Here is an 11,072-nt window from a genome sequence, read left to right as displayed (position 1 = left end):
ATGTCCTAAGAGTTCTTGAGGACGGCCCCTGGTCTTATGACCAGAATCTGGTAATCTTGAAGCGGATTTCTTCACTTGACTTCTCCGTGCAACTGAACCACGCAGAGTTTTGGATCCAGGTTCATAATCTGCCTACGGGGTTCAGATCAGATTCGGTCCTTACCGCGATAGGTGGGTACATTGGCAAGGTAATCTAACTAGATGATAGAAATTTTGATGGATCTATGAGGGTCTTTTTCTGCGTCCGAGTAGAGGTGGCTGTCACCCAACCGCTCAAGAAAGGGATGAAGATGAAGAAGGATAACGACGAGTGGTGCCGGGTTGACTTTTGTTATGAACGCCTCCCCACCTTCTGCTTTGTCTGCGGGGTGTTAGGTCACGGTGATCGTTATTGTCAAAAAGCTGTTCGTGGAGGTGATCCGAACGTTACCAAACCATATGGCCCGGAGATCAGAGCTGGTACCCGGCGAGGAACTCCGACCATCGGCCAACGCTGGATCCCACTGGAGGTCACCCTTGGAACGTAATCTCTGGATTGCGCCGGGAATCGGGGGCGATACGGATATAGAAGGAAATAATATCATTGACCCTATTATTGATCCACTTACCTTACCAGTGCATGCCCTGCATGGTAAGTCTGTGCTTCTTTTGGATAATGACGTGGCGGCTGCGTCATCCACACGTGCTGGCGAGAATGTTGAGTTGGAGGATGTGTTGACCCACTGGTCAAAAACGCCGTCAAGTTTCTGACCCCTCCACTCTTTAGATTTCTGATTCCATGGTCTTGGATGTTGAGCCAAAAAACTTGCTGTTGGCGGCAGCTGGTGGTGGCCAGCCCCGCCCTACCCAATGAGTACGTTAAGCTGGAACTGCCGGGGCTTGGGTAGTCCCCGGACAGTTCTGGAATTAATGGGCTTTGTGTCCAAACAACGACCCATTTTTATTTTTCTTATGGAGACAAAATCACGCTCGGAGCACCTCGAACGGCTTCGAGTTCGGTTAGGTTACGAAGGTTTGCTGAATGTGGAAAGGACTGGTATAGGAGGAGGGTTAGCTCTCTTCTGGAAGGATTCAGATATGGCATCTATTCTGGGCTACTCAAACAATCACATTGACGTTATGGTTACTTTGCCTGATAAACTACCTTGGCGGCTAACTTGCTTCTATGGCTTCCCAAACAGATCAGACCGCCAACATTCTTGGCATTTGCTACGTAATCTGAAGATGTCTTCCCGACTGCCTTGGGTGGCAAACAGCGATTTTAACAATATCGCGAGCCACGCGGAGAAGCAAGGTGTGGTATCCCATCCTGATTCCCTCATTCGAGGTTTTAATGAAGCACTGAGTGACTGCAATCTCTCGGACTTGGGAATGTCTGGCCATGGTTTCACATGGCACCGGGGAAGAGGCACGGACCACTGGGTGGAGGAGCGGCTCGATCGGGCAGTGGCGTCGCCGGAATGGAGAGATGTGTATGATCAAGCAACGGTGTTAAATTTGGTCTCCATTTCTTCGGATCACAATGCTCTCTTTATGGATATATCTGGTAGCCTACCGCGCAGGGTCACAAGGAGCTTCAAGTTCGAGTCAGCCTGGCTGTTGGACTCCAATTGCAAAGAACTTGTGGAATCTGTTTGGTGGAAGTCACACTCCCTGTGTTTCAACGATAAAATCCGTGAGTGTGGCAAGATCCTTTGGGAGTGGGGGAAGGACCACTTCAATAAGTTTGGACGCAGTCTGCAGATTCTGAGGACTCGACTTGAACGACTTCGCGGCAGTCGTGATCCTATGGACGTTGCAGCGTACAGTGCAACAGAGATGGAGATTTCCTCTTTGCTTACTCAAGAGGAAATATACTGGCGACAACGCTCAAAACAGCTATGGCTCCGGGAGGGTGACCAGAACACAAAATTTTTCCATCGCTTCGCCAGTCACAGGAAAAAGTCCAATGTTATCCATCGGCTACGCGACACTTCCGGTGTATGGATTGATGGCCATGCAATGCATGCAGAGGTCCTTGCGTATTACTCCTCTATATTCTGCTCCTCGCACACTACGTCGGACTTGTTTGGTAGAGTGCCAACGCGAGTGTCGAATGCTATGAACGCAAGATTGCTAGCCCTAGTGGATTCGAAAGAGGTGAAGGCTGCATTGTTTTCCATGTCCTCAGATAAAGCTCCGGGCCCGAACGGAATGACTCCTTCTTTCTTTCAAGCTTTCTGGCCTATATTGGGGTATGACCTAACCTGTTTTGTTACAAATTGCTTTAATGATTGTGTCTTGCCGCCAGGTCTAAATTCCACGAACGTTGTCCGCATTCCAAAGAAGAAGTTACTGGAACGTGTTACGGATTTAAGGCCAATAGCGTTATGTAACGTAGCTTACAGGATATTTGCAAAAGTGCTGGCAAACAGGATGAAACATATAATGGATATTATTATTTCACCATCCCAAAGTGCGTTCGTCCCTAACAGATTAATCTCGGACAATATAATTGTGGCAGCCGAGGTGGGACACTATCTCCGGGCTAAACGAACGGGTTCCGTAGGTTAGGATGCTCTAAAACTGGACATGGCCAAGGCTTACAATCGTATGGAATGGAATTTTTTGGAGGGAATGATGACGGCATTAGGATTTGCTCGTGGGTGGGTCGATCTCATTATGTTGTGCGTCACAACTGTACGCTATGCTATCCTGGTAAATGGTGGTTCGGTGGGCAGTGTTAATCCAACGAGATGTATTCGACAGGGTGACCCCCTGCCCCCGTACTTATTCATAATTTGTGCCGAATGTTTATCCATCATGTTTCAGGAGCAAGAAGCTAGAGGCAGTTTACATGGTGCAACAATTGCTAGAGGGGCCCCTTCTGTCTCCCATTTGTTCTTCGCTGACGGCAGTCTAATCTTCTTTAGGGCAAGTGAGGGTGAGGCAACGGAGGTTAAAACTAGTTTGGAATCTTATTGTAATGCTTCGTGGCAGCTGGTCAATTTCGATAAGTCTAGCATCATGCTCAGCACCAATACCCCCTCTACCGTACGTTCATTAGTGGCTACTGTATTTAGGGTGTCTCAAACAACTGATTTTGGGAGATACTTGGGCTTACCGTCTTTTTTGGGGCGTAACAAGAAGGCAGTATTCCGTTACATTGAACAGCGCATTAGGGACCGTATCAATATGTGGCTAAAGAGGTTCCTCACACGGGCCGGGAAAGAGGTTATGTTAAAAAGCATAGCACAAGCAATGCCTATTTTCACAATGTCTTGTTTTCTTCTGTCAGGCACTGTTTGTGACTCTATTGAGAGGCTAATGAACCACTATTGGTGGCAAAATGATAGGGCAACTACGAGAGGGATACACTGGATGTGTTGGTCTAAGTTGGCAGTGCCGAAATCCAAGGGTGGCATGGGGTTCAAACGATTGAGGGAATTTAATCTAGCTCTTCTAGCTAAACAAGGTTGGAGAGTCATGATCAACCCAACTTCTCTGGTAAGCAGACTTCTAAAAGCCCGCTACTTTCCTTCAGTGGACTTTCTTGACGCGCCACTTGGGCATAATCCCAGCTACATTTGGCGTAGCATCAGGGCTAGCCAGGATTTGTTACGTAATGGTGTTGCACGCAGAGTTGGTAATGGGGAAACAACTACAATTTGGGGCTATTCGTGGCTATCAGATGTGTCCAATCCAGCGCTAGTTACCCCGGTTGTTGCAGAGCTCAGTGAAGCTAGGGTTTCCAACCTTTTGGATGAGAATGGCTCGTGGGATGTGGATCTGATCAGAGATATCTTCGATCAAGAAGATATCCCTAGAATTTTAGCGACTCCGGTATCTCATGAATACGAAGACTCGTGGTGTTGGCCTGGCGACATAAGGGGTGTTTACACTGTTAAACATGGCTATCGAAATCTCACCCGCAATACTGAATCTTCTGCTGCCTATTCGGAGTTTAAAGCGTGGAGGAAACTATGGAGTAGTAAGGTCCCTCCGAAAATACGCAACTTCATGTGGCGTTGTGTCACAAACGTGCTGCCGGTGTGCGAGAACTTGGGGAGTAGGAGGGTGTTCGTTGGTGGTGGTTGTCCTATGTGCCCAGCGGACAAGGAAACGGTAGAACATATTCTGTGCCTGCCCTGTGACTGAGATCGTCTGGGATTCTGTGGATGTTATGCAAGGATCCTCTTTCCTACGGTTGGTGGAGTCCATCTACGAGAAGCCAGAAGTGGAGGAATCTGTTCTCATGACAGCCAGGTTCTGGACTTTATGGCTCGCCCATAACGACAAGGTATGGAATGCTAAATCTTGGTCCTCTTCTACGCTGAAAGAGAGTGTTGAGTGTTTGGTTCTTCAGTGGCAGCAAGGGGGCAATGACAACATGCCAACCAGTGTTACGCATGATCCTTCATCAACAGCGTGGTTGCCGCCTCCCATGGGGATCCTAAAGTGTAATGTAGATGCTGCAGTAGGCGAAGGATATCGAGGGGCTCGTGCAGTCATTCGCGATCATTTTGCCGTATTTGTAGCAGCTTCCGCAGTTCGTTTGTCTTGCGGTCGGGATCCTTATTTGGCCGAAGCTTTAGCCATGAAGGAGGCTCTAACTTGGATCAAAGCTCGTAGAATCACTCATATTATTGTTGAATCCGATTGCCTCAATTTCTGTAATAGTTTTTACTCTTCGAACCTCGACTTCTCTTATGTTGGTATGGTTATTAAGCAATGTGTTGATATTGCTAGGGATATTGGGGATGTGTCTATCCGCCATGTCCTAAGGTCAGCGAATCATGTAGCTCATGTGCTAGCACGGACGACTGATTCCGAGTCTGTCCTAGGGGTTTGGGACATTGTCCCGCCTTCGTGTATTTCGTCTTTGATTTAATGATTATTGAGTTTGACTTTCAAAAAAATAAATAAATAAATAAATAAATAAATAAATAAATATATATATATATATATATATATATATATATATATATATATATATATATATATATATATATATATATATAGTTGCACTCCTGTGTGAATAAGTGCCCAGGAGAGAAATGCGAATGCATGCCAGCCATCCACGTGTCCAGATCAATGAATCATATCTAATTTTAAAAATAACGACGCGGTGGTATTTTTGTAAATAACTCGAACTTTGGTGCAAGTAAATGTGTTATAAGTGCAAGTAGCTTATGCATCTTTGCAAGTAAAAATTGCAGGTAAATTCACTTACAACTGTACCTACTTTCAACTACAAGTGCATGTAATTTTGCCATATTAACATTCGTGCACCTAGGTGCAACCACTTATAACTATAGTTGCACCTAGTTATAACGTCAAGTGCACTTAGTATTGATGTTCAGTGTAAATTTAGACTAAATTAATTGAATATAGAATAACAATTTAATAATTTTTTTTAAGTTAGCCTCCGGCTACCTGCAACCGTGAGCTTGCATGAAGCAGGTTATGATTGTAAAATCTTAGCGCGCGGGTTTCGTGGGTCGGCCTTTAAAAGCCCAAAAAAAAAAAAAACAAACAAACAAACGTTGTGAGATGGGTCGGCCCGTATTGACACCGCCTCTACTAAACAGTTATGCTTCGTGCACTTTAAAGTTATAAAATGTTTACAAAAATGGTACCACATTTTTTTTTCATGATTAACATTATCTAGATAATTTTACAATTTTTGACCGGGGAAGTGAGTGTGTGTGTGTATATATATATAGATAATGTTAATAGATATAATAGATAGAAGGAGATAGCTTAAATTGACGTAATTACCCCTCTCTCAGACGGTTATCTAACAGAAATATAGACGGAGGACCAAAAATGTCCTCGCCACAATAACTCTGTCCATAAAATGGCAAATTTTTTTATAAAGGACTAAAATTGTCCAAGCCACTATAAATTTAGGATTAAAAATGTCTTTTACTCTTGTAGAAAATTACAAAAATCTCACCACATTTTTCTTCCATTTCATTATTGGCATACAAATGCGGTAAAGTACAAGGCCTACTGAGTAAGATAAATGTGAAGGCTAAGCCCTTCAGAACAAAACAAGCATTATTAGAAAGTTTTGATGGTGGGAGCTTAAATTTTTTGGGCTAAAAATGTGTGAGAAAGTATTGAACATATATTACTTTGTTATCGCAGAATAATGCTACAAAGTTATTAAAGAAGAAAAATCCCACAAAATAAAGGAAGTGATTGATTCATAGCTGCAGCTCGAGCCCAATTCAAATGGGCCATTTATATGGAAATGTCAAAAATACAAACAAAAGAGGCACAACATTGCTATAACAGACATCTAAACACAACCAAAAAGGAAGGAAGTGAATAAAATAGAAATCAGAGTTGCATTAGTTGCTTTGCTCTTTATGCAGCTGCAGTGATGCATTCAATTGCCTGCTTGCAAATGCCTGTCATGGTTGCCTCCGGGCCGTAGACCTAAAAACCGACACGACCAAGAACTTGTTAGAGCGTTGTGACATCGGTGAACATAATAACGGTTTTTATAACGGTGTTTGGTGTTACTGAAGCATTAGTGATATGTGTTTTGATCACTTATAAGTGTTGAGCAAATAATATATAAACATAAATGTGCAATCCAACTGTTAGTTTAGCCTTTCAGTTGAGATGGAGCACATGCTTCAGTTTGGTATCAGGAATCTCCGCGTCACCCGACTGAGGGGGCGTGTTGAGCATATAATATATAGGTTTTTAGTTAAAATGGAGCTCGTGTTTCAATTATAAGATGCAGCATTCATTCGTACCTCAATGGGGATGCCGATTTCCTCTCCAAGAGCTCTCATCTTAGCAAGACCCCTTTGGTAGTTCGGACCGCCTCTCCTTACAAAGATACTCATTCTAGCAGCCTTGAGCTTCGATTCCTGCAGAAAGGATAGAACTCATATGATTCGGTTTGTAAAGCTACCATTTTTTACTAGAACTAGAAAGAAGTTTGTTCCGCCTTTTACCTTCTCCTTCAAAGCTCGGATTATGCCATTAAATGTAGCAGCAACGTCAGTAAAGTTTGCTATACCACCACCAATCACGAGAGCTCTTTTACGACCATCAGGGTCTGCAGTTGCACACTGAAAAAGGGTTCGGTTATTTTTCTTTCAGTGTATTATTATACGAGTAATAAGAATAATGTCAGTCATCTCAAACTGCAAAGCCAATCAATTCTTACATCAATAACGACTCTGGCATACTGCAGGACCTCTTCTTCATTAGGAGCCCCGCTATATTCAGCATAGTTCCCGAGTTCAGATGCATATCCAAGGTCTCCAACCTGGTAACGCAAATTGGCAGGATTTAGGAACAAAGGCATCAAAGCACTCATTCTATAAGCAAAAAAAGTTTCGAGAACAGAAACACACAGTATCGGCATAGATGACACTGGCACCTCCACCAGCCACCATGGTCCAGATTCGTCCCTTTGGGTTCAAGACCGTGAACTTCAAAGATGCACTTGTCTGCAGTTAAATGAAACAAAATAACTTCGTAAAGAAGGCACACGCTAGCTATGCATAAAAAAATTTGAGCTTTAAAGTAAAATGAACTATTATTATCAATCAATTTCTTTTTGGGTATAACCCAGGATTTCCACCGTCAGCACAGTGACTAATCCTCTCGCTGAATTGTAGGCATCTCTAAGGATGGGTCAGCTGGCCTGGGGATTTAAGGTTACTCCATACCCAATGGTGGAAGCCACATGCAATTCGAGAATATAAAATATTTTCCAGAAATATGACTCGAGACGAGAAATACCTTCTCATCCAGCCCATGGATAAAGCTTTCTGTAGCGCTCATGACCCTTCCAAATGGCAACGGGAATTCAATATCTCCCCACCTGTAGGTTATGAATCTTGTAAGAATATGTACACAGCATGAAGATGAACGGTTTGCATCAACTAATAAGCAAACCATACAAAGGCAAACACCAAAGGAAAAAAAAAATAAAATAAAATAAAAAAAAAGACATGAAATTACTTCTTAAAGTTCTTAAAAGCAGCAGTGTCATCGAGTTCCCCCCTCATGTCCAGTGGATAAGGCTTTCCGTCAACCAATGTGAAAGGATTCATCTCAAGGAAACTGAAATCCAAATCTAAAAAAGAATGAAAAAAAAAAAATAAAGTTAGAGGGCTATCGTAACATCCAAAGAAGCTAAAAATAATTTTGGAGACATCTTTAGGTACCTAAAAATAGAGCATAAACAACTTTGATGAAGTCCTCAATCACAGTCTTGATCTGCACCGTGTACGAAGATTTCATGTCAAAATATGAATTTTAACCGTATCTAATAAATATTGCAGATGGTGATTGAAGAGAAGGATTATAAAGACCATAAAACTATTTATGGAAAGTGCTTTACGTGCCAAATTTTTATCAGCAAAGGACTTTACAAAGCATAGTGGAATTTCCAACTTGTGGTTCTTTAATTTATATTACCTCAAGTGGAAGTGTTGCAACAAGTGGAGCGCACAGATCTGAGGTTAAAGACACCCCCGTTGGAACAAAAATGGTCTTAACCTGGATAAAGAAAATCGCGGTGTCAATAGTGAAGCTTATGCTACTCGAGGAAATGACACATAAGGGATGCTAGAGTTGTGAAATTATCAATACAAGTATGGCTTAGGTACCTTGTCCCAGTTCTCTTCGATTTCAATTCCTCCACATTCCGAAAAGCTTATGCTAGATCCAAGCCTCTCAGAGACGACGTTAAGGTAAAACTCCTCGTTGTGTGGGACAAAGGGCTCAACAATGAAAGTTGTGATGGGACCTTTGCATCCACCCATCTCAACCTGTTAGTGTTAAGATTCAAATGTAAGGCACGAATGATATATGAGCATATCAAAGGATCGAATCAACAAAATAGAGTTCATGAAATTTCAGGATTACCTCCTTGCCAAGCCTTTCCTTCACAAACGCAGCGACTTCAGCCAGATCTAGCTTCAAGGCAACCAGACCGCTTTTCCCACGCTTGCCGAAGAGCATATCAGGCTTGACAACCAATTTTGTTGAGGAGAGCCAAGGCTCTTTGTCAACCAACTCATTGAGATCAGTCGATTCTGTAACCTAAACCACAGAAACGAAATTTACCATCAGTTAATCATTGTAAATGATTCCATCACTCCTGCTTATGATCTAACAAAAGTCACTCAAATTACAATGCTCGGCAAAGAACTTTTAGTTCAATCTACAGTAGTATGTAATAGGAGGCGGGGGGAGGGGAAACGAAAGCACTGTTAACTTGATGCATAACTAAGAATTCGAAAAAGGTTCTACCAATCTAGCATTCAATAATATCTAGGTATTGCCCGCACGAGCTTAGCTCACTGGTTCAATAGACAGTATTTGGGGAAAGAGACCAAGATTCGAAACTCAGTGTGGGGATTATGCCCAAAGTGGGGCAGATCCCTTGTGCGCATTGACATTTAGCCCTGTCTGCTGGCCACTGAGTTACCTGATTTATATCCTTCCAAATGCTCAGGCAGGCCGAGGTGTAGAGGGCCATGGGGCTGGGGATTCAACCTTTTGGGAGGAAGAAGATAATATCTAGGTATTAGGTTGTTAACAGTCAATTTTTAGCTGATAAATTTAATTCAGTACTTTCTCACAGGCCCTCTGCTCTATAGACAACAACTTTTATTCATTTATCCAGTTCCCTCAATTCTCATACTTGTTTCTCACCATAAACCTAGCCCCAGTTTGCCTACTTACCCAGTTCCCTCAATTCTCATTCTTCACCTAACAAGCTTTTTCACAAACTCATTCAATAAAAATAGATCTCCAAGGGGAAATGAAAAGGAAACCCACAAACAAAACAAGTTCATGGATTGATTGCCCAGGAAAAATTGCTACTTACTTGAGCAGATTTGATGGCCAAATCATAGCCACCGAGCCTCTTGAAATGCTCCTTCAACAGCCTCTTGGAATCATACTCTCTGATCTTCTTGCGTGCCATTTCTCCTCACCTGTATAAACCCTCAGATTAAATCACAAAACCCAACCTTAAAACTCAGGGATCTACCCTACCCAGATCAAGAATCCAGTTCAAAACACTTAAAAGCATCTGAAATCGGAGAATTAACGGAGAAAATTTGGACCTTTACCTTAAAAAGCTGAGACCGGAAGGGATGTAAGAAGAATTTAAGCAGTGCGGAGATTTGGTTGCAAGAAGGGTGGCTGAAATCTTGAGAATGTTGGTGACACCATTTTATAGTTGTGAATTTCATAGGAAATATCAACTAAGAAATTAAAAAATATATATATAAATATAAAAACCAGAAAAATGAATTTTTAGGTTGGAAGGAGAGGAAGTATGCGTAATAGAGAGTGGACACATAAACTCATCAAGTACGAGCAAACTACCTAACTGTCCTAAACCCACCTACGTGGACCGACTGGCTGGTAAAACTAGTTATGCTCATTTTTGGCTGCTCTTTTTTTTTATTATTATTATTTTTTTTTGGCTGCTCTCTTTTATTATCATTGAGAAGTACATTCAAGAAAAAACACCTTTGCCTTTTTTCTTTTTTCTTTTTCCAACTTGAAGAAATTTAAATTTTTAAATTTTTTTGAAGCAAAACGAGACGAATCAATTAATGGTGAGAAACAAGTAGTTTAAAAATATACGTGGGCGGAGCAAGACTCCACTCCCCCACTAGATTGTGTCAACGCCACCTTAGCAAGACTTTGAGCAACCGCGTTTGCTGCTCTCCTAATGTGCTGAACCACTACATTACCAAAGGAGCTAATCAGCGTAACCCAAGCATACATGTCTTTTAAGTTCTAACTGACTCGACTCAATTGCACAATCTCCACTCTTTATCCCCTGAAGAGTTTGGCACACACTTGCCACTAACTAAAACCCTTGACAGAAAATAGCAGATGAAGGACTGGAACAAGATAACTCAAAGATCAAAAACCTTAGCAGACAACTAGGAGGAAAAAGCGCTTTCCACGAAGAGGAAGGTAGTCCACCATATTTTTAAATACATCACATTTTTTATTTCTAATTTATAAAATATGTATAATTTTAAATCCTAATTGGCATACCATGGCAAATTTATCCTTCAATTGATTAC

At 42.1% G+C, this 11,072-nt stretch overlaps 1 protein-coding gene across 2 annotated transcripts; it reads right to left on the bottom strand.

Moving 5' to 3' along the window:
* Window positions 1–6,152: 6,152 nt before the first annotated feature.
* Window positions 6,153–10,223, bottom strand: LOC109157449 (ATP-citrate synthase alpha chain protein 1). Of its 2 annotated transcripts, none has more exons than XM_019305356.1 (13): window positions 10,098–10,223; window positions 9,851–9,959; window positions 8,884–9,060; window positions 8,625–8,786; window positions 8,434–8,514; window positions 8,181–8,232; window positions 7,975–8,089; window positions 7,753–7,834; window positions 7,362–7,457; window positions 7,172–7,273; window positions 6,957–7,073; window positions 6,753–6,869; window positions 6,153–6,426 (listed from the first exon to the last, which is right to left on the bottom strand). In XM_019305356.1, the coding sequence occupies exons 2-13, from the start codon at window positions 9,947–9,949 to the stop codon at window positions 6,355–6,357; spliced, it is 1,272 nt and encodes a 423-aa protein (XP_019160901.1). In that variant the 5' UTR covers window positions 9,950–9,959; window positions 10,098–10,223; the 3' UTR covers window positions 6,153–6,354. The 2 variants fall into 2 exon arrangements, with proteins under 2 accessions (XP_019160901.1, XP_019160902.1); XM_019305357.1 differs by having other exon boundaries at window positions 9,851–9,963; window positions 10,098–10,186.
* Between the last annotated feature and the right edge of the window lie 849 nt (window positions 10,224–11,072).

Source organism: Ipomoea nil, unplaced genomic scaffold (assembly GCF_001879475.1).
Source record: "Ipomoea nil cultivar Tokyo-kokei standard unplaced genomic scaffold, Asagao_1.1 scaffold2781, whole genome shotgun sequence".
NCBI classification, from domain to species: domain Eukaryota; kingdom Viridiplantae; phylum Streptophyta; class Magnoliopsida; order Solanales; family Convolvulaceae; genus Ipomoea; species Ipomoea nil.
This window is presented reverse-complemented; position numbering and strand designations above follow the sequence as displayed.